Raw genomic sequence first — 24,681 nt, 5'->3', positions numbered from 1 at the left:
TCTCTTAATTAGGTATTATCTTAGTTAAGAGCTAGTTTAGGATTAGTTAGGAATTAGTTTAGGATTTAGTTTATTTCTTTCTTTTCTCTTTATTTTTTATTTTTTATTTTTTATTTTTTTATTATTTCTGCCAAACTAGCCGTTGGCAGTTCCAACAGCTCTATTAAGAGCTGTTGGAACTAGCCCAACGGCTAGTTTAGCTCATCTCTTCTTATTCTCTCTTATAAATATCCTTGTAACAGTCTTTGTAAACGATAAGCTGTGTTTTACAGCCTTTATATTGTTTATTGAATGAGTATTACTCTTCTTCACTTGGCCTTAGTGCCTTTTTGGTATTATATGTATTCTTTGTGACTGTTATAGTCACTTTTCACATGGTATCAGAGCCATTGGGCTGATTCTCAAAGCTTGTTAAAGGCTGCTGCTGAGATTTTATGTTGCTGGTTTGATTGAAGAGATTCTTTGCTGGAGGATATAATTTCTTGAAGGCCTTTTTGCTGCGGTTGCTCACCAACTGTTTGGTGAAATTTCTAGAAGAGTTTTTTCTTGACTTCCTTGGAGATTATTGTTTCAAGTATTGCTCTCATGGAAGACTCCAAAGTTTCAATTGAAGGAGGAAGCTATTATGCTCCATACAAGCTTGACGGAACCAATTATACACTATGGGCAAAATGTTTGGAAATGCATATCAAAGAAAAATATTTATGGGGCTTCATAAGAGGTACGTCTATCCCTCCCACTCTCAAGTTGACCAAAATAGAAAATGGGATTGAAAAACAACTAGATGGAGTGGAAAGACAAAATGCTATGAATGAATATTACAAAAAATTAGACGATTGGGAAGCTAAAAATTCTAGGATTAAAGAATGGATTTATGGAAGTATTGAACCTAGAATTGCCCAAAATCTTATGTATTATGAAAAGGCTAGTGAAGTTTGGGAATATCTTAAGGGAATGTTCACCCAAAAAGATATGGCCCGAAAGTATCTTTTGATTCAAAAGGCCCAAAGTATCAAGCAAGGAGAGAAAAATGTTAGAGAATTTTTCATGGAAATCTCTAGTGTATGGAATGAGTTAGATCAACTAAGTCCCGAACTAGGGTTGGACTGCAAATGCCATGAGATTAGAAGAAATGAAATAGATGAATTTCGGTTTTTTCAATTCCTTCAAGGGCTACGGCCCGAATTTGAACAAATAAGGTCAGCCCTTCTTTCTTCATCCTCTCCTCCACTCATTCATGAACTTCTTACAAAGCTAAGTGGAGAGGAAACTAGAATGAAATTATCCAAAGAAATGGATAAAGATAGTGTTCTTGTCTCAAAACAAGAAGAAGAAAGAGCCTTAGCCGCCTCTAGACCTGGAAACAACATCAAGTCTTTTAGACCTCCTCACTTTAAGAATCAAATTAGAGGAGAATATAAAGTTATTTGCCACTTTTGTCATGAACCGGGTCACATAAGACCTAGTTGCCCAAAGTTGAACAACAATGAAGGACAATCGCGGAATCTTGGAGGAAATTTTCTCAAAAGAGGAACTTCATATCCACAAGGAGGGCAACACAACCGGGGAATTTCATATCCTCAAGGTGGACATTACAACATTAGACAATTTGATCAAAGAAAGGCCGCAAATGTCACAAATGAATGATGTGATCTATCATCTATATCCACAACGTTGAATCAAATCATGACAGCCCTTCAACCCATGATCAAGGAGTCAAATTCCGGAGCACTAGCAACAACGGCATCCATCTCCAACACTCCTGGTATGTTTTCTTGGCTTTTAGATTCTGGTGCATCTTTTCATATGACACCAAATATATCATCTTTGACCAAATTTGAAAGAACAAGAAAAGAATCAAATGTTGTTACCGCCGATGGAACTTCTTTAAGTGTTAAAGGGATTGGGAATTTTGAAAAAGAATTTGGAAAACAAAAATTTTTTGTTCCAAAAGTTAGTTATGTTCCTAAACTTAATCTTAACTTACTTTCTGTGTCACAAATCTCAGACCTTGGATTTGATGTTGTTTTCTCATCAAATAAATGTTTGGTGCAGGATCACCAAACCGGGAGATTGATTGGGGAAGGTTTTAGAAAAGGGGACCTTTACTACATGGACAATTTATGCATCCCCAAAGAAAAGTTTTGTCACTATGTTGAAAATGTGGACATCAATGTTTGGCACCAAAGATTAGGTCATCCAAATGTTAGAAAATTGTCTATGATGAACCCTACCAAGAATATTTGTATTGAAAATTTTAAATGTAATAATTGTATACATGGAAAAATGAAATCTTTATCTTTTGGAGAAAGGAACTTCTTCTCTTCTTTGCCTTTTGAGCTTGTTCATTCCGATGTATGGGGACCCTCTCCTATCATGTCAAAAGGAGGGCTATCATATTATGTGATCTTTGTTGATGACTTCACTAGGTATTGTTGGATATATTTCCTAAAATATAAATCCGAAGTTTTTGAGATATTCAAAAATTTTCACATGTTAGTACAAACACAATTCAATGCTAAATTAAAAATTTTAAGGACTGATTCCGGAGGTGAATACATTTCAAATGAGTTCGAAAGATATTTGAAAAACTATGGGATAGTCCACCAAAAATCTAGTCCAAGAACACCTCAACAAAATGGACTTTCAGAAAGAAAACATAGGCACATAATTGAAACAACAAGAACCCTTCTTATTTCCAAAAATGTGCCTAAAAACTTTTGGGCTGAAACCGCACTTGCCTCTGTTTATCTTATAAACAGAATGCCTTCAAAAGTTTTACATAATACCACTCCGTTTGAAAAATTATTCAAGTATGAACCCGATTTCAGTAGACTTCGTATTTTTGGATGCAAATGTTTTGTTCTTAATGACAAGGCTGATAAGCTAAGTTCAAAAGTTATTGAATGTGCTTTTATTGGTTATTCTGAAACCCAAAAAGGCTACAAATGTTATGACTCAATTAAAGACAAGATCATTGTCTCAAGGAATGTAAGGTTTTGTGAAGATGAAAGTGGTTTTAAAAATTGTGGGGAGTCACAACACAATAATGATTATTCCTTTTTATTTAAGTTCCTTTCTCAATGTGATGATGAAATGCATGATGGTGATGATAGCAACACTGGTGGTAATGATAGTAGAATGGCCAAGGATATAATCACTTATCATAGAAGAAACCGGCAACAAGAAGTTGGTGAAGAAGAACATCATGAGACCATTGATCTCCAACCAACTCAAAGTGGAGAAAACCTTAGGAGATCCACTAGAAATGTAAGACAACCCAATAGGTTTGTGTCTTATGAAACTTTTACTCCATTTCATAGAGCTAGAATTAATGCCATTCACTCTCACTTTGAACCTTCTACTTTTAATGAAGCATCCAAATATATTGAGTGGAAGAATGCCATGTTAGAAGAATTGGATGCCTTGAGAAAAGCCCAAACTTGGGAAATACAAGATTTACCTATAGGGAAAAAGACTATTGGATGCAAGTGGGTATACAAGGTGAAAACTAAAAGTGATGGATCCCTAGAAAGGTATAAAGCAAGGCTTGTTGCCAAAGGTTACACTCAAGAATATGGTATTGACTATGAGGAAACATTTGCCCCTGTAGCTAGAATGACTACTGTTAGGACCCTTATTGCTTTAGCATCTGTTAAAAACTGGAATATCTATCAAATGGATGTTAAAAATGCCTTTTTAAATGGGGATCTTATGGAAGAGGTTTATATGGAAGTACCACCAGGGTTGTCTGTTCCTCAAAGGAAAGTTCTTAGACTTAAGAAGGCTCTTTATGGCCTCAAACAAGCTCCTAAAGCTTGGTTTGACCGCTTTAATTCTGTTATTTCTTATTATGGGTTTCATTCTTGCTTAACTGACACTGCCTTGTTTGTTAAGTATACTACTGCAGGTATCATAATTCTTCTACTGTATGTTGATGATATGATCATTACAGGTAGTGATAAGGAAGGTATTAGAGAATGTAAGAAATTACTACAAGAAACTTTTGAAATGAAAGATTTAGGTTTTCTAACGTACTTCTTGGGTATTGAGGTTGCATATTCTACTAGAGGATATTTTTTATCACAAACTAAGTTTGCTGCAGAGATCATTGCTAAATCAGGCATAACAGATGATAAGGTCACAGAAACTCCTGAAGCAGTAGGAAGCAAGATGAAGATTGATGATGGAGTTCCACTTGCCAATCCCACTCCTTACCGACAACTTGTGGGATCCTTGATGTACCTTAGCATCACTCGGCCTGACATTGCTCATGCAGTTCATACTGTGAGTCAATTTCAACATGCTCCATCAACCGTTCATATGGGAGCTGTTCTTCGTATCATCAGATATATTAAGGGAACAATAAACAAGGGAGTATTTATGTCTTCCTCTTCCTCCTTGAACTTGATTGCTTATACTGATGCTGATTGGGGAGGAGATCCTAATGATAGACACTCAACTACTGGATTTTGTGTTTTTCTAGGAGAATCACTCATCTCATGGAAATGCAAAAAGCAACAGAAAGTCTCACTATCCTCTACTGAAGCTGAATATCGAGCCATGGCTTCTACAACTATGGAAATTGTCTGGCTTCGCCAAATGCTCCTTGATATGGGAATAAAGATAGAAGAACCCACTGATTTATGCTGCGACAACAAGAGTTCTATCTACATTGTCAAGAATCAAACATTCCATGAACGAACAAAGCATATAGAAATGGACTGTCACTATGTTCGTGAAGAATTTTTGAAGAAGACTATCAAACTTCCATATGTCTCCTCCGAGTTCCAACTGGCTGATTTCTTCACAAAGCCTCTTTGTTCTCCCAGATTCAACTTTCTTTTAGATAAACTTTCGGTGATAGCACCGTAAGTTTAAGGGGGGGTGTTAAGAAATATGATTTCTTATTGTTGTTATCTCTTAATTAGGTATTATCTTAGTTAAGAGCTAGTTTAGGATTAGTTAGGAATTAGTTTAGGATTTAGTTTATTTCTTTCTTTTCTCTTTATTTTTTATTTTTTATTTTTTATTTTTTTATTATTTCTGCCAAACTAGCCGTTGGCAGTTCCAACAGCTCTATTAAGAGCTGTTGGAACTAGCCCAACGGCTAGTTTAGCTCATCTCTTCTTATTCTCTCTTATAAATATCCTTGTAACAGTCTTTGTAAAGGATAAGCTGTGTTTTACAGCCTTTATATTGTTTATTGAATGAGTATTACTCTTCTTCACTTGGCCTTAGTGCCTTTTTGGTATTATATGTATTCTTTGTGACTGTTATAGTCACTTTTCACAGAGCTTACACGAGAGGAGGTTCCTATGCGTAGATACTCTAGGCGGACCAAGGGTTGAAATGTAATTTTGATTTACATATGTTATTTTGTTATTCATTTTGTTAGTATATTCATTTTGATCTAAGTGGATCTGTTTGGATTTGGGCACTTGTTCAGGACCCGACCCGTTGCTATTCTCGTCCATATAAATGGGCGACAAAGTTAATTTGTAGACACGTTGAAGTCTGAACGAAGAAAGTTATGTTTGTCTTTATGTTGTTTCATCTTTCCCTTCGTTGTCCTCTAGTGTAACATTTTTAGTTTCCAGTTGTTCTGCAAGGCTTGCCTTGCATCAGCTCATCTTGAGAGAACAATGGTAGCTCGGTTCCTGTCTGGCCTGTCAATGCTTATAAGGATTGAAATTCTTGATTTAGCAAAAGCCTATAACAGGCTTAGCTGGCTAGCTCTAACTTTGTCTGAACCACCTAATGACTCTGTCGTGTCTGATGGAGGGGGTGGACGTGGATCTAGTACCCATGGGAGAGGAGTGATAGAAATCTAGCACCAATATCTGTAACCAGAAAACAGCACTCACGCAGGAAGATAGAGATATATATATATAGAGAGAGAGAGAGAGAAGGAGAGAGAGAATGAAAACAAGAAGAAACTGAGGAGAAGAAGCCGTAGCCAAAATGGTTTGCACGGCCTCTATTTATAATCCCATTTCCAGAATTCTAAGAGTCTCCAATCGTAGAATCCTAGGAGATTTCACAAGCTCCAAGGACATTAATTACATCATAGAAATCTAAGAGACTTCACATATTACAAGGATATTAACTACAACATAGAATCCTAGGAGACTTCCCATATAACAAGGATATTAACTACAACATAGAATCCTAGAAGACTCTTCACATGTTACAAGGACATTAAATATCTTAACACATTCTACAAGGAGGTGGAATCCTAAGAGACTCCTCTTCAACGTGCTGGTGAAGGATTTATATTTTAACACCCTCCCTCAAGTTGTGCATGGTTTTGCACCATGTACAACTTGCCTTTTAGAAACCAGAATCGTTCCTTTGTTAATCTTTTTGTAAATAAGTCTGCAACTTGTTCATCTGTACGAACATAAATAGGCTGAATCTCCTTGTCTTCCACCTTTTGTCTAACAAAGTGTTGATCAATCTCAATGTGCTTTGTTCGACCATGTTGTACGGGATTAAAGACAATGTTAATAGCGCTTTGATTATCGCACATTAACATTGATGTTTTAATCTTTTCTCCAATGTCTTCTAGCAAATGTCTAACCCATGTAACTTCAGCAGTACCTGCAGCCATGCATCTGTATTCAGCTTCAGTGCTGGATCTTGCTACTGCCTTTTGCTTTCGACAACTCCAAGACACAAGATTACGTCCAATGAAAATACAAAAACCAGAAATGGACTTTCTTTGATCGGGATCTCCAACCCAATCTGCATCTGTGAATGTCATAAGTTGATTTCCAGTAGTTATATTTTCATTCTTACCATAAACTAAGTCATCTCCTGCTGTCCCTTTAAGATATCTTAATATTCTTTTGACAGCATCCATGTGAGTATCTCTAGGTGCATGCATAAATTGAGATACTTGATTCACAGCATATATAATATCTGGTCTAGTAAATGTAAGATATTGAAGTGCCCCAACAATACTTCGATATTGCGTAGGATCTTCATATAACTCCCCATCTTGAGCACTTAGTCTTTGATTTAGAACACTAGGAGTTCCAACAGGCTTACAATCAGACATACCTGACTTTTTCAGCAGATCCAACGTGTATTTCTGTTGTGTCAATGTGAGGCGATTATTGTGCCTATCAATCTCCACTCCAAGAAAGAATCGTAAATCACCAAGCTCTTTCATTTTGAAGTTTTGCATCATCAAAACTTTAGCTTCTTCTATGTGTTTTTCTGAATTGCCTGTGATAACAATATCATCAACATATAAAAGAAGTAAAGTAAATATGTTTTCCTTTCGATAAATGAAAAGAGAGTGATCTAGAGGACATCTCCGAAAACCACATTCTTGAATCTTGCAAGAGAAACTGTCAAACCACGAACGTGAGGCCTGTTTAAGTCCATAAATAGATTTTCTTAGTTTGCAAACCCATGCATGAGAGTCTCCTTTCGTGTATCCTGGAGGTTGTTCCATATATACTTCCTCCCTTAAATCACCATGAAGAAAAGCATTCTTCACGTCCATTTGATGTAGTCTCCATCCATATTCAACTGCCAATGATATAATCACGCGAATTGTTCCCATTTTGATCACAGGGCTGAATGTCTCATCATAATCTTCTCCATATTGTTGTGTAAACCCTTTTGCTACTAACCTTGCTTTGTGTCTTTCTATGCTGCCGTCAGGTTTGTATTTAATTTTGTATACCCATTTGGAGCCCACTACGTTCTTTTCGTGTGGCCTCGGAACGATCTCCCATGTTCCACATTCATGCAAGGCATCCATTTCTTCTTTCATAGCCTTTCTCCAATGATGTGATTTTGATGCTTGATCAAATGAAGTAGGTTCTTCCTCCTTGCCAACTTTTGCCATGAATAACTGAAAATCAAGTGATAAAGAATCATAGCTAACCCACCTGTGAATGGGATGACGAATGCGTTGGGATCTTCTAAGGTGGGGCATGTTGTCTTCTTCACTGTGAGCATCTCTGTCCTTTAGTCGTCGACTGTAGATAAGACCCGAATACCGATGTGCATCGTTGCTCTGTTCTTCATTATTGTTTTTGTGATGACTTGATGACTGTGTTGGATCTTCTTGATTTTCACTTTGAGCCATATCTAACGGTTGTATTGCTCTCTCTGAATCTTCACTTTGAGGCACATCATTTTCTATAACAGGATCTGCATTGAATAACTGTGTACTGGTCCAGGGATCATAAGATTCAATGGTCATAGGCATTTCATTTGTATTATCAAAACTATGTTCATCAAAAATGACATTTCTTGAAGTTTTGATACGTTTAGTTGTTGGATCATAGCATCGAAAACCTTTATATTCATCAGCATATCCAACGAATCTACATTGAATAGCTTTGTCTTGAAACTTGTTCCTCAAGGCAGCATCAACGTGAACATAACATACACAACCAAAAACCTTCAAGTTCTTGTAATCAGGTTGTTTGCCTAAGAGTGTAAAATATGGCGATTTAGACATCAAGAGTGTCATAGGCAAACAATTTATTATGTATACAGCAGTATGGAAGGCTTCAGTCCACAAGGAAATGGGCACATTAGTATCATGCATCATGCTCATGGCGCTTTCAACTATATGTCGATGTTTCCGCTCAACTACACCATTTTGTTGTGGTGTGTAAGGGCAAGAAATTTGTCTAGTTATCTCTTTTTCACGTAGAAATTCAATAAAATCAAGCGAGGAATATTCTCCCCCTCCATCACATTGAAATTGCACTACATTGGATGAAAATTTAGTTTGAATCATGGCATAGAAGTTTCGAAATATGTGAGGTACTTCTGATTTGTGTTTCATGAAGTAAATCCAGGTGAAACGTGAGTAAGAGTCAATGAATAAGACATAATATCTTGACCCAGACATGGAATCAATAGGGGCTGACCCCCATACATCAGAAAAAATAGTTTCAAAAGGTTTGGAAGCCCTTTGATTTATATTATGGAAAGGTAAAACATGACTCTTACAAAGTCCACAACTTGAACATTTTTTGACACTTGAAGTAAGAGGTAAACTTGATCTTGGAATGAGACTATCTGTGACAAGTTTTTTAATGAAATGTCGACCACAGTGTCCTAGCCGACTATGCCACAAATCAGACTCCAAAAATTGGTTAGGGCCCCTTACTTTTGATTGAAAATGGCAAGAACTTGGCACTGATGACGCATTATGAGAAAGAGAAAATGTCTTCAATCCTATATCAAAAGTGGATGAATCCTTGGGTAGACATTCCTTGAGGACGTACATATTCCCTTGACGCTCCCCTCTAGCGAACATTTTCTTCGTTTGGAGGTCCTTGACATAGACAGAAGAAGGTGTGAATTCAACAGAAGAGCTTGTATCATCAATGAGTTTAGAAATGGATATGATGTTCTTTTTTATATTGGGAGCAAGAACAACATTAGACAGTGATAGAGACGAGGATGACAATGAAATATGTGCATTTCCAATATGTGTAATAGGATGAGATTTTCCATCACCTGTTATAATGCAACTTCTACTGTAATGAGGGGATAAGTTAGTCAATTTACCTGCATTTCCTGTCACATGGGTAGCTGCACCTGAATCCAAGAACCATTCTCCTTGCTCATTTTGCTTTATAGTCATCTTTGAGAATGCGGTCATCAATAGCTGTTGCATATCTTCAGCGGTGGATTTAGAACTTTGTCCTCCTTGTTTATAATCATGTCTTACCTCTTTGTTTTTATTTTGAGGATTAAACCAACATTGTGCCTTCATGTGTCCTTTCTTGTTGCACTGAAAACAAATTGGTATTTTTCTTGAAGTATCCAAAGGAGACATACCTTGGTTATGTGGTGTTGGTAGAATGCCACGACCACCATGGTTGGAGTTCCCATGGCTCTTACCAAATTTTACATTCATAGCCAATACATTTTGGGAGTTCCCTTGATCAGTCCTTTCAATGACTCTTTTCATATTCATTTCATGTTGGAGAAGTTTACCTTGTAGTTCGTTGAAGGAAGGCAGAACAGGAAGGACCTCAAGAGCTGTAATAAAAGCATGATAATCATGCCCAAGTCCATTCAAGGTTTGCTGCACCTTTTCCTTATCAGAAATGTTATTCCCTGAGGCAGCAAGTTGGTCTGCGACGGCTTTAATACGCCCCAAATAATCCATGATAGACGTTGAACCTTTGCTCAAATTCTGAAATTCTTTCTATAAGTACATAATTCGAGCTTCTGATATTTGGGAAAAGGTATCAGCAAGGGTTTCCCATAATTCTTCTGCAGTACAATCATCAGAAACTGAAAGTAACACTTGTTGAGATAAAGTGGACAAAATATACGCAACCAGACTTTGATCACATCTCATCCACATAGCATGTTCAGGATTGTTGTCTTCATGAACAGCAATAACTTCTCCTGCCTCATTTTTTATTTCCTGTAAGACGGACATTGGTGGAGCCTTTGTTGAACCATCGAGATGTCCAAAGAGGCCTTGACTTCTTATGAAAGGCATGATTTGCCTTTTCCAGATCAGATAATTCTCATGGTTGAGTTTTTCGGTAATAAGGTGAGGAAGAAAACTTGAGGACATGCCAGAATGCGAAAGGTTTTCCATGACAGCAGAAAGGAATGGTATATAGGTAGAAGATGAGAGGGAAAGAAGACACGATATAACAAGATGTGTCCTTGAGTAAGCAAGAAGAAAAAGGAACAAGAATTGCGCAAGAGAAAAGTAAATTCAGGATAGAGACAAGATGAGAAAAGAGTTCTAACTAGATCAAACCTGTTTGGGCATTTCGTTTGGTAGAGATAACGTAACCTGGCGCTCTGATCCCATGATAGAAATCTAGCACCAATATCTGTAACCAGAAAACAGCACTCACGCAGGAAGATAGAGATATATATATATAGAGAGAGAGAGAGAAGGAGAGAGAGAATGAAAACAAGAAGAAACTGAGGAGAAGAAGCCGTAGTCAAAATGGTTTGCACGGCCTCTATTTATAATCCCATTTCCAGAATTCTAAGAGTCTCCAATCGTAGAATCCTAGGAGATTTCACAAGCTCCAAAGACATTAATTACATCATAGAAACCTAAGAGACTTCACATATTACAAGGATATTAACTACAACATAGAATCCTAGGAGACTTCCCATATAACAAGGATATTAACTACAACATAGAATCCTAGAAGACTCTTCACATGTTACAAGGACATTAAATATCTTAACACATTCTACAAGGAGGTGGAATCTTAAGAGACTCCTCTTCAACGTGCTGGTGAAGGATTTATATTTTAACAAGGAGGTGGTTGAGGCAATTGTGGTCGTAGCAAATGGAAACTTTTAAAGTCAATTGGGTCATCTTGAAGACAGGTATTTGAACAAAAACAGGCGTCCTCCCTTTCTTCAATCCTCTGTCCAAGACAAAACTTCTTCTACTGCTCCCACTAAGCCCACATTCCAGGTTGCCTCTCCAACTGTATTTGCTCCGGCTGCTGCTACCTCGAGTGAGAACAAAGGTTTCTCCTTAGATGCATTCTCTCCGAGTCTCAATCGCTCAGAATATAACCAGATTTTAGCCCAAAGATCTAATACAACATCTACCTCTACTGTTGTATCTGGTGATGCCTACTCATTGCGCATCGAGTGATAGACCTAGTAGTAAAAGTCCTTTTTGATCTTATTCATGTTGATGTATGGGGGCCAAGTCGAGCTCTTTGTCAGTCTAAGTTCTGTTATTATGTGGTTCATGTTGATGATTTCACAAGAATGTCTTGGGTCTACTTATTGAAAGACAAATCTAAAGTCATTTGCATCCTCAAATCTTTCATTCTTAAAAAAAAGCCTCAGTTTAATTCGTGTGTCAAATGTATTTGCACTGACAATGCCCTTGAATTCCGCTCCCTCTATCTCATGCAATTTTACAATGCCCATAGCATTCGTCAGTACACATGTGCTCATACCTCTATTCAAAATGAGATAGCAGAAAGAAAACACCAACACCCGTTAGAAGTTGCTCGAACCTTATGATTCAAGGGAATGTTCCTTCCTTCTTTTGGGGTGATGCAATATTGACAGCTTGTTGCCTTATAAACTGATTGCCTTCCTCTTTTATGGACAATAAAACTCCTATCCACCTTCTTTACCTGGACAGCAAGTTGTTTCATCTACCTCCTAAGGTTTTTGGGCGTACATGTTTTGTGCATATCCGTGGACCAAAACGAGACGAGATTACTGCCTAAGCAATGAAACGTATACTTGTGGGTTACTCTCGAACTCAAAAGGGATACAAGTGCTTTGACCCCGTCCTAAAGAAAGAGTATGTTAGTGCAAACCGTAGTCACAAAAAGCGCGTTTTTTTAAAAAAAAACGCAATAAATTAAATGGCCGTTCAAATAAGGTTCCCTCAGACATGCATCATTTTCAGTATTCAAAGTCTATCAAAGTAAAAAATAAAAAATAAAAAAAAATAAAAAAAAACCCACCATCAGTGGCATTGGAGAAACAAATTATTTTAGGAGAAACTAACCAAAAGGCGCAATGCATGGGGATCATCATCTCGATCAGCAAGTGCCAAAAGCACTATATCCAAGGGAAGCAGTTCATGTGTCCAAATGAAAAAGGAAAGATTTGCACTAGCCTTAAATAAGAGATCCTGCATTTGAGGCAACAGAGATAAGGAGAATTATCTTCTTTCATAAACTGCATACTCTCACGAACAACTGAAGCAGCTGGTTCTCTTAAATGAGGGGGGTTGGAAAACCAAGAAAGTCTAAATCATGAAGAAACTTACCTGTATAAGATGCCCATGTTGAAGTTCAATCTGAATGTGGTGAAGAAGAACATCCACCATTGTATATATATTTGATGTCACTTCATCAGGTGAAAGCTCTCTCAGGACACGTGACTGACTTGACATGATCAGAAGGTGTGTGGGATGTAATTTAGCATCTATAAGTCACAATATAATAAAAAAATCGAGATACTGGAAGGAAATTACTTACAAGGTTTGCACTGTTGATGTTATCAGGGTGTCCATTCATCAACATCCAAGCACCAGCACACAGGTACTTGCGGTGCTGAGGAAAACTATGATTGATGTAAGTCATCACATATGTGGGATCAGCTTGAGGTGAAAGAAGCTGTGTACACTGGTTGATGACAGTGGCTTCCGCCTGAAACAGTGAGAGATTAAGAAGCACAGATTCTAGAAAGATGACATTAAAAATATTGACCACATCAAAGAGAAGGCTGCAAAGGGAAAAATTGATACAACATATGAAAACACATGCATCCATAAACAAAGAACTATTAGTTTGGATGCATCACAAGAATGAAGCATTATACAGATGCCTGCCAAAAGAAGAGAAAAGAGTACCACATTTTTGCTCATCTATAAAGAATGAGGCAACCAATCTGTGGTGGCAATATAAGCTTCCTTATTCTAAACAAAAAGTGCAGACTGTACATATTCAAGTACAAAAAGAGTGTATCAAAGACCTGCTGCCAAGCTTGGATGACCTGCCCTCGCTTATCCATCCGAACCTTCAGGAATTCACGGATCATAGGAGGAAAGTGCCGCAATGTTTTCTCAGACCATGTATGCTGGCTTGCTGCCAATATTTGTTCCAGGAGTGGTTGAAGGTACAAAAAGTTATCAAGTTCTCCTATACCACGTGTCTTACTCATAATGGCAAGGCTAACAATACAAATCCTATTCAATGTTTCTGTGAGCTCAGAGGGCTCCTGCAAAAGAATTGCCAAAGTTAAACCAATTTATACCAAAGAGAACAACTGCATTCCTAGAGAGCCAATACCTTCAGGTCCCTCTTCACAGAGAAATTGTCCCGCAATGAAAGTATAAGATTCATGCATAAGTTTTCAGCAAGTCGGAAACTGCGATGTTCTCCTCTTTTTCCCTTCATTGATGCAATTGTCTTTGAGACATCATATAACAGGGAACGGGATCTCCCATTATACCTTCAGGAGGCAACTAGAACAGTCAAGTGGCCATAAATTGGGAATCCAAATACAACATATACGACATAATAGAAATATAACAGGGAATAGGATCTTCCCCACTATATATATATATATATATATAGGTCTCTCTCTCTTTTCCGCTCTCTCTCTCTCTCTCTCTCTCTCGCTATATAATATATATATATATATATATATATATATATATATATATATATATATATATTATAGCAAGAGAGAGAGAGAGATGGTATATCCCAGAGCAGTTAGGTCAGGGACAAAAATCAGACAATTTATAATAGGTACTCTGAGTATTTTTTGTGCAGATGTGATTTATTTGGCCTTTGCTCGGGGCTTAGCATAGCTGGTCAGGCTGATCGGCAGGTGAAGGATCTGTCACCAATTGGACTCCCATGGGCTTATATATATATATATATATATATATATATATAGAGAGAGAGAGAGAGAGGAACTCGTGTATGCCAGTACACTTGGAATTGTAGGACTATCATTTACTATATAATTGGTAGTAGACATCAATTTCTCAATTTTCACTATCAATCTAGCACCCCATCTTGTTACTAACAAGACCCAACAAAGCTGACCACATGATTGAAAATGTCACTTCAACAGTCACAAAATAGAAACACAGCAAGAATAGGCACTAAGGCCAGACAGAAGAAATATTCCTTCTATTCAATCACTAAAAGTGCTGTTTATAACAGCTTACATTTAAAGGAGGAATAGTGCTATATTTATCTACAAAGAGATCTTAAGGAAAAAGAAAGGCTGACAAAGACTAGCTATTGGGCTAGTTCCAACGGCTCCTTGGAGCTAACCAACAGCTAGTGCAAATAAACAGAAAATAAAAAATAAAAAATACAGAAATACAGAAATTCCTGTGTACAAATATACATATTACAACATATGAGTAAACATACATTCACCTATAGTCACATATGCTCTACACATACATGAATATAGATAATATATGCACATATCTATACATATAATGCATTTCTTAACAACCCCCTCAAATTTACAGCATTACCACTGAAAGTTTGTATAGAAGAAAATTAAATCCGGGCAAACATAGAGGTTTAACGAAGAAATCGGCCAGCTGGAATTTAGAGGAAACATGCAGAAGTTGAATAGTTTTCTTCAGAAAATTTTCATGAATATAGAGGCAATCCATGTTTATATACTTGGTGATGGTACGTTTATAGAATGTCTGGTTCTTAGCAATCTAGATATAGCTTTTGTTGTCACTGCACAATTTTGGTAGGTTCTTCTATGCTTGTTCTCACATCAAAGAAGAATTGATAGAGCCAAACAATTTTTATGGTTGTAGAGGCCAGGACACGATACTCAACTATTGTAGAAAAAAAGAAGTTTTTTGTTGCTTTTGCACTTCTATGAGATGAGTGATTCTCCTAAAAAAGAGAAAAATCCAATGGTCGAATGTCTATCATTTGGATCCCCTCCCTAATCTGCATCAGAAGAAGTAACCAAATTGAGAAAAGAAGATGAACCCATAAATACTCCCTTATTTGTTTTCCCTTTGATGTATCTAATGATACCAAGAACAGCTCTCATATGAACGGTTGATAGAGCATGCTGAAATTGACTTACTATATGAACTGTGTTAACATATCATGTATAGGGAACCGGGTCTGGATCTAGACCCGGTCCCATGGGCACGGGTACCGAGAGTGGCTCGGTACCCTAGGCGTTTTTCCCTCTTATTTAATCCCACTTATGGTGTAATTGTTGATTAAGTGGAATAACATTTTCTCTCTCCTAGGGTTGCGGTTGTGCACCTAGGTTAGAGCTTCTCCGTGGTTTTTCACCTCTCTTAGAGGTTTTCCACGTATATTGTGTGTTCCTTTTCTTTCTCTCCATCTTGGTGTGTGTTTCTACATGGTATCAGAGCCAACGCGTGAGAGATCGTTGGTGTGATAGTCGTGTTTCCGCCGTGTTTCTTTGCCGCTGATGTTTCCGCCGTTTTTTTTCTGCCGCTGCTGCGCCGCCACCGTCCAGCGCTGCCAGCTGCGCCGCCATCGTCCAGCGCGGTTGTTCTCTGCTGCGTTGCCGTTGTCCAGCGCCGCCGTCGCCCATTTCAGCGCCGCCGTCGCCCATTTCAGCGCCGCCGCCGTCCCGCACCAACGCTGCCCACCGCCGTCGCTCTCTTCCACACCGCCGCCGTCCAGCGCCGCTGCCTCTTGTTTGTCGTCTCTGGTGCTGGGTATTCTTTCTCCTTGGTGATTGTGATGGCCGAGGAGATGTCCCTCAAGATCGATGATGCCCTAGACTCGGGCAACAATACCAAGAGCGAGATCTTGCCTGTTCAAGTCACCTCCATCCGGCTGAACAAGGATAACTATCTCTCTTGGTCGGCTGCCCTAGAAATTGGGATAACCAGTCGTGGTCGCCTGCCCTACATTACTGGGGAGAAGCCTGCACCTTCAAAAACCGATCCGCGATGGGCTACTTGGACGTTGGAAGATAGTCAGGTTAAAGTATGGATTATTAGTTCTGTTTCTGCAGATATTCAGCCTTTGATCTTGCGTAAATCGACTGCCTACGACATGTGGACTGTGCTTGCACGGATGTATGGCCGTAAGAAGAGAGTATTGCATACGTACCAAATCAAACGTAGCATATACTCTCTTAAACAGGGTGACTTGTCTGTAGCCGCCTTCTTTGCAGCCCTAAAGACTAAGTGGGAGGAACTTGACTACCATGTGAATGATGACTGGCACTGTGGGTCTGATCATGCCTTGTACTGGGACAAAGAATGGATGGATCGGACGTTTCTTTTCCTCGGAGGCTTACGCGATGAATTTGAATCCATTAGGAGCCAAATTCTTAATTGTGACGAGGTCCCCGGAATTAAAGAGGTGTATGCCCGTGTGGAATCTGAAGAACAGCGTCGCCAGGTGATGCATATTGACACCAGTCAGGGGAGTTCTCCTTCAGCCTTTGTTAGTCGTGTTTCTGGGATTGGACAGCGTCCTGTTCGGCGGTGTAGCCATTGCAACAAATCAGGACATTCTGTTGATTTTTGTTGGGATCTTCATCCTGAGAGGCGGCTTGTCCGGGGTCGTCCTCCTTCTAGCCGCCGGAGTCCTTCTGTGCCTGAGCCTAGTCAGAGTAGTCCGTCAAATGTTGCCAAATCTAAGCTTTCCTCCGATCAAATCAAAGAACTGCAAGCGTATATCAGCCGGCTGTCTACTACTCAGGAGGATACTTCCACGTCTGAGGGGGCTAAGTTAGCCCAAGCTCTCGTGGCTACTAGTGACCAAGGTAATTCCTCACATGGTGATTGGATTGTTGACAGTGGTGCTACGCATCATATGACAGGGGACCCTAAGATGTTCCAAGAATACAAATTGTCTTCGGGGCAGCAACGTGTATCTATGGCTGATGGTTCTTCTATCTCTGTGGCTGGAAAAGGGAGTTTGTCCTTGTTAAATAAATACTGTCTTCATAATGCTCTTCATGTTCCCAATATTCCTGTGAATTTGCTATCTGTCAGCAGTATTACTAAAGAACTGAACTGTAATCTGATCTTTTCTGCTGATCGGTGTTTTCTGCAGGACTTGGTGACGGGGCAGAAGATTGGGATTGGTTCGGCTATTGATGGACTCTACAGACTGCCTGTGCAGGTTGCGTCCGCTCTTATTTCAGCCACTAGTGGACAGTTGTCAGGCGTAGAAGACAGATCTACTATTATGCGATGGCACGAGAGGCTTGGTCATCTTCCGTTTCCATTGATTAAGAAGTTGTTTCCTAGTTTGTTTCATTCTGTTTCCATGGACTCCTTCACATGTGAAGTGTGTCAGTTGGCTAAACATGTTAGGGCCTCGTACCCTATTTCATTCAATAAAACCACTCGTCCATTTGCTTTGGTTCATTCTGATGTTTGGGGTCCTTCGGGAGTACCCACTTGTCGTGGTTTTCATTACTTTATGACCCTTATTGATGATTACTCCCGTTGTACGTTCGTGTATCTGTTGAAAGAACGTAGTGAAGTTCCCGTTATTGTCAAAAACTTTGTGGCCTTTGTTGAGACTCAGTTTCAGACGTCTGTCCAAGCTTTTCGCACCGATAATGCTAGAGAGTATGTCTCTCAATCCCTAGATGATTTCTTGAAGAGCAAGGGGATTGTTCATGAAACGTCATGTAGTTACACACCTCCCCAAAATGGCGTGGCTGAACGGAAGAATCGCCATTTGCTTGATGTTACCCGGGCCCTTCTGTTCCATCGTCAGGTTCCCAAGCGCTACTGGGGTGATGCGCTTCTCACTAGTGCCCACCTTATCAACCGTATGCCTACCCGTGTGTTGCAGGGCCATTCCCCGTACTCTATGCTTTGGCCTACTCAGAATCCCTGGCCTCTTACTCCTCGGGTGTTCGGGTGTGTCTGTTTTGTTCATGACCATAGTCCCACCCTCAAGAAACTTGATCCTCGGTCTGTCAAGGCTGTCTTCCTGGGGTATTCCTCCACTAAGAAGGGATACAAATGTGTTGATCCTACCACCTCTAAAGTCTATGTTTCCCGGGACATCACCTTCCATGAACATGAGGCATACTTTCATGTGAATCCTCTTCAGGGGGAGTATCTAGGGCACAGTAGTGAAGAGTATTCCTCAAATCAGTTGATTCAGTTTACGGATTTCTTGGATTACAAGGCCAGTGACAGTGTGGCAGACACAGTCAGAGATGATAGAGACCATCACATGGACGAGGGTCTTGTTGATAATCAGCCTACAGCCCGTGATCATTTGTTCGGCCAGGTGTACAGAAGGAAGAAGACAGATGTGATTGAAAATGTTGATGTAACCAATCCCAATCCTGTGAGCTCCCCGGATGACCCAAGTCTAATCAATGAAGAGCTTCCTATAGCCCTGCGCAAGGGCACCAGGTCTTGTACTTCTCATCCTATTCAGAGATTTGTCTCTTATGCGAAATTGAGTAAGAATTACAAATGCTTTATAACATCCTTGTCTAAGTCTGTTATTCCCAGGTGTGTGGAAGATGCTAGAGAGGATCCTAAATGGCTACAGGCCATGACAGAGGAGATGAATGCCTTGGCAAAGAATGACACTTGGGAAGTTGTGGATATTCCCAAAGGGACTCATTTAGTTGGTTCAAAGTGGGTGTTCAATGTGAAGTACAAACCAGATGGTACTGTGGAAAGGTATAAGGCTCGGCTTGTTGCAAAGGGGTTCAGCCAGAAATATGGTATTGATTATCTTGAAACCTTTGTTCCTGTTGCCAAACTGAAAACTGTGAGGGTCATATTAACTCTTGCCGTGAAAAAGGGGTGGAGCGTGGATCAACTTGATGTTAAGAACGCATTCCTGAATGGCCATCTAGAAGAAGAGGTCTATATGAGTATGCCTCCTCGATATGTTCAAAGCGGAAAATGCTGTCATCTCAAGAAAGCCTTGTATGGATTAAAGCAGTCTCCTAGAGCATGGTTTGAAAGACTGAGGATAGTGATGAAGACAAATGGATACAAACAGGGAAATGGTGATCACACCCTATTCATTAAGCAGAGAGATGGCCTGGTGAGTCTTCTTCTTGTGTATGTTGATGATATGATAGTCACAGGTGACGATGAAGAAGAGAAAAAGAAGATGAAGGAGAGGTTAGCTGCTGAATTTGATCTTAAAGATTTGGGTAAACTAAGGTACTTTCTGGGGATAGAGATTGCTCGGTCAGAGACAGGGCTGGTTATGAGCCAAAGGAAATACACTCTGGATCTTCTAAAGGAGACAGGCAAACTTGGGTGCAGACCCTTTCTAACTCCAATGGAGTCTGGTACAAAGATAAGCATCAAAACTGGTAACATCCTAGATGAGGAAGGAAAAGGGCGGTATCAGAGGCTGGTTGGTAAACTCATCTATCTTATTCTTACTCGCCCTGATATTACTTATGCTGTGAATGTGTTGAGTCAGTTTATGCATGCTCCTACTGATTGTCACTGGAAGAGTGCAGAAAGAGTGTTGGGGTACCTAAAGAATGACCCAGGAAAAGGGTTACTCTATACTCAGCAAGACCAACTTAATATTGAAGGATACTCTGACGCAGATTGGGCAGGATGTACTGATACTAGGAGGTCTACCACAGGGTACTGCATCTTTCTGGGGGGTAACCTGGTTGTTTGGAGAAGTAAGAGGCAGGAAGTATGCTCTAGATCCAGTGCTGAGGCTGAATACAGGGCTGTGGCTATGGGAGTTACAGAAATGTTATGGTTAAAGATTCTCCTAACAGATATTGGTGTTGAAACAGAAGAGAAGATGAGGATGTACTGCGACAACAAGTCTGCAATTAATCTTGCGAATAATCCCGTTCTGCATGACAGAACTAAACATGTGGAGATTGATCGCCACTTCATACGGGAACGCATAGATTCAAAGGAGTTGATCCTACCTTATATGAAGTCTGAAGATCAAATTGCAGATGTTCTAACCAAAGCCTTATGTACATCTCAATTCGAGAAAAATGTAAGCAAGCTTGGCATGTTTGACATGTATGCCAAGCTTGAGGGGGAATGTTAACATATCATGTATAGGGAACCGGGTCTGGATCCAGACCCGGTCCCATGGGCACGGGTACCGAGAGTGGCTCGGTACCCTAGGCGTTTTTCCCTCTTATTTAATCCCACTTATGGTGTAATTGTTGATTAAGTGGAATAACATTTTCTCTCTCCTAGGGTTGCGGTTGTGCACCTAGGTTAGAGCTTCTCCGTGGTTTTTCACCTCTCTTAGAGGTTTTCCACGTATATTGTGTGTTCCTTTTCTTTCTCTCCATCTTGGTGTGTGTTTCTACAAACTGCATGAGCGATATCATGATGGGTGATGCTAAGATACATTAATGATCTCACAAGTTGTCTGTAAGGGGTAGGATTGGCAAGAGGAACACCATCATCAATCTTCATTCTACTCCTACTACTTCAGGAGTTGCCACTATTTTTCCATCTATTATTCTTGATTTAACAGTAACCTCTAGAACAAACTTAGTCTAAAATAAAATATAGCTCCTAGTGGAATAAGCAACCTCAATTCCAAGAAAGTACATTAGAAAGCTTAAATCTTTCATTTCAAAAGTTTTTTGCAATAAATTTTTAGATTTTTTAATTCTATCTTTGTCACTACCTATAATTATCATGTCATCCACATATAATAGGAGAATTATGATACCTACAAAAATATTTTTGGCAAACAGGGCAGTGTCAGTCAAACATGAATTAAAACTACAACTAGAGATTTGAATCGATCAAACCAAGCTTTAGGAGCTTGTTAATACCCAGATGAGTTGTATCATACGATACGGGTAACACCACCTAGCAATACAGCCATATAAACTTCTTCCATAAGTTTTTCATTTAAAAAGACGTTTTTAACATCCATTTGGTAGATATTCCACTTGTTAATAGAAGTCAATGCAATAAGAGCCCTAATAGTAGACATCCTAGTAACGGGGGCAAAAATTTTTTCATAATCAATTCCACATTCTTGAGTATATCCCTTAGCACTAAATCTAGCTTTATATCTTTGCACAGATCCATCACTTTTAGTTTTCACTTTATATACCCATTTAACCCAATTGTCTTTTTTCCTATAAGTAAATCTTGTATTTCATGTTTTTGTCTTCATTAAAGCATCTAATTCTTGTAACATAGCATCCTTCCACTCACTATGGTTTGAAGCATTAAATGTAGATGGTTAAAAATATGAGTGAATACCACTAACTTTTGCTCTGTGTTGGGGTACATGATTCATATGACACAAATCTATTAGATTGCATTATATTCTTAGTAGATCTTTTAAAATTGATTTCATTAGAAGTAGATTCTTGTAATAATGGAAAATGAACAAGTACATGGTGTTTTTCATTATTGTTTTGTCGTCGAAATGTTATATGATATGTAATTATTTCTTTGAATGCTCCACCATCATTGCCATCATCAATTTATTTTCAACATCATATAATTCATCATCAAATTTGGAAGGATACTTGAATAGAAAAGAATAATCTTTACCGTTTTGTGGTTCTTTACATTTTTCAAATTCATTTTCGTCTTCATTAAATTTTAAGTTTCTAGAAATTATAATTTTATCTGTGATTGGGTCATAGCATTTGTAGTGTTTTTGAGTTTCCGAGTAGCCAATGAAAGGACATTCAATAACTTTTTGAACTTAATTTGTCATCACTGTCATCATTCAAAACATAACACTTGCATCCAAAAATTTAAAGTCTATTGTAATCGGGTTCATATTTTAATAACCTTTCAAAAGGTTTCATATTGTTTAAGGCTTTTGAAAGTGTTGAGAAAATAGATCGTATATAGAGGTTTTTAGTAAAGTAGATGTTAATTGTAGAAAACAAACGAAAAGAAGAACACGATGTAACGTGGAAAAAACCCCCAACAAGAGGAAAAAAACCACGGGTGAGGAGAACTGGTGCCCACTAGTAGCCAAACACTCTCTCTCTTAGAATTTCATTCACACACTAAAAATTAGGGTTTTACACAGGTTAAGTAGGGTCATAACAGGATAGCACACTAGATCGGGTCCAGACCCAGACCCGGACATGTGACCCATATACAACATATGTCAACATTTCCCCTCAAGTTGGGCATATATATCAAACATGCCCAACTTGGATACTGTTGCGTAATAGGGAAGGGGAGAACGAGAGAAAGAAAGAGAGAGAGAGAGGCGGTAAAACTTCTTACTCAATCTCGTACACTAATCTCTACTAAAAGAGAGATTAGGGCACGGCTGTAACAGTTACAAACGGAGGACACATAAAATATTGAAATGACATAAGAGAACCCTAACTTTTAAATATTCAACTAACTACCACATTTAAAGCCAAACTTTCTACTTTCAACACTCCCCCTCAAGCTGGAGCATAGATGTCAACCATGCTCAGCTTGTCACAACATCTAGAGAAATCACCAATCGGAAGAGCTTTCGTAAACATATCTGCGGCTTGGTCTTCAGAAGCTACATGAACTGTAGACACTACACCTTCTTTTATAAGATCACGAATGTAATGACAATCCACCTCAATGTGCTTAGTTCTTTCATGAAATACTGGATTGTTTGCAATATAAGTAGCAGCCTTGTTATCACAATACATTCTCATAGGAAGAGGAACATGAATACTCATATTCGTTAGCATAGATTTAATCCACGTCATCTCAGTAGCTGTTTGAGCCATTGCTCTATATTCAGATTCTGCACTTGATCTAGAGACCACATTTTGTTTCTTGCTTCTCCATGATATGAGATTACCCCCAACAAAGACACAGAAGCCAGTTGTTGACCTTCTATCATCAACAGACCCTGCATAGTCAGCATCACTGTAAGCAACAACATCTAGATATTCACCTTTCTTAAAGAAGAGACCTCTGCCTGGGGAAGATTTTAGATATTTCAACACCATCAACGCCGCATCCCAGTGGACTTTTCTAGGTTTTTCCATAAACTGACTTAATTTTCCAACAGCAAAGCTAATATCTGGTCTTGTTACAGTAACATAAAGCAGTTTTCCAATAAGAGACCTGTAAGATCGGGAATCTACTAGTTCTGATTGATCATCATGAAGATGAATACGAGGATTCATCGGGAGATTAGCCGGCTTGGTCCCTAGCATCCCTGTGTCTTGCAGAAGATCAAGGACATACTTCCTTTGAGACAATGCTACACCTTCTTTGTTCTCCACAACTTCAATTCCAAGAAAATATCTCAAGTGACCAAGATCCTTCGTGACAAAATGTTTTTGAAGGAAAGCCTTAGTAGCAGATATTTCTTGACCACAATCACCTGTCAGAATAATGTCATCAACATATACTATCATGACAACAATACCTGTAGAGGTCTTCTTGATGAATAGAGAATGATCCAAAGGAGATCGTTCAAATCCACACTGTGAAACTACCTCTGATAATTTGTGGAACCATGCCCTGGGACTTTGTTTAAGTCCATAGATAGCCTTCTTCAACCGACACACTTTACTACACTCCCCCTGTTTCTCGAACCCTGGAGGTTGTTGCATATACACGGTCTCCTCAAGATCACCATACAAAAAGGCATTCTTCACATCAAGCTGATACATAGGCCAATCCGAGTGAATCGCAACTGAAATAATAAGACAAATAGTGCCCAATCTTGCCACTGGAGAGAACGTCTCAAAGAAGTCAACCCCGTATGTCTGAGTGTAACCTTTAGCCACTAATCGAGCCTTGTATCGCTCTAATGATCCATCTGAATGATATTTGACTGTAAATACCCATTTGGCGCCAACAATGTCACAGTCGTCAGGTGGATCAACCAACTCCCAGGTACCACGCTGTACGAGGGCATCCATCTCACCTTGCATAGTTGTTCGCCATTTACAATCGAGTAAGGCCTGTTGATGACTAGTTGGGACTGTATGAACTGCCATAGCCTTAAGAAACTGTTGTAAGTTATCATCAAGATGGGCAGTGGAAACAAAGTGAGAGATAGGATGCATGGTACACTGTCTCTTGCCTTTGCGCAGGGCTATAGGCAAGTCATTTGAAGGAACAACATCAGGTATACTTACTTCAGTGGAGCTCACATCTTGAGAAGAGTCTGATGGTCGACCATGAGAGGCGTCCTGTCGCCGAGTGTAGACCAATGGAGGATCCTGAAACCTATTCATAGTCAGCGT

The 24,681-nt window shown here is 39.1% G+C and overlaps 1 protein-coding gene across 3 annotated transcripts in view; it reads right to left on the bottom strand.

The window, feature by feature from the left end:
• LOC116262992 (mediator of RNA polymerase II transcription subunit 23) overlaps positions 1–24,681 on the bottom strand; it is a 134,875-nt gene that overhangs the window by 53,521 nt on the left and 56,673 nt on the right. For all 3 annotated transcript variants that reach the window (XR_004174549.2, XM_031642550.2, XM_050079825.1), the window contains 5 exons: positions 13,803–13,965; positions 13,486–13,731; positions 12,990–13,160; positions 12,779–12,892; positions 12,515–12,640 (listed from right to left, as the gene is read on the bottom strand). Coding sequence is in view for 2 of the 3 variants with exons in the window: in XM_031642550.2 (XP_031498410.1) it covers positions 12,515–12,640; positions 12,779–12,892; positions 12,990–13,160; positions 13,486–13,731; positions 13,803–13,965 (820 nt within the window). In the remaining variant the exon portion in view is untranslated. The remainder of the gene's footprint in view (positions 1–12,514; positions 12,641–12,778; positions 12,893–12,989; positions 13,161–13,485; positions 13,732–13,802; positions 13,966–24,681) is intronic.

Source organism: Nymphaea colorata, chromosome 10 (genome assembly GCF_008831285.2).
Source record: "Nymphaea colorata isolate Beijing-Zhang1983 chromosome 10, ASM883128v2, whole genome shotgun sequence".
NCBI classification, from domain to species: domain Eukaryota; kingdom Viridiplantae; phylum Streptophyta; class Magnoliopsida; order Nymphaeales; family Nymphaeaceae; genus Nymphaea; species Nymphaea colorata.
The sequence above is the reverse complement of the archived record's forward strand: the minus strand, read 5'-3'. Positions and strand labels throughout refer to the sequence as shown.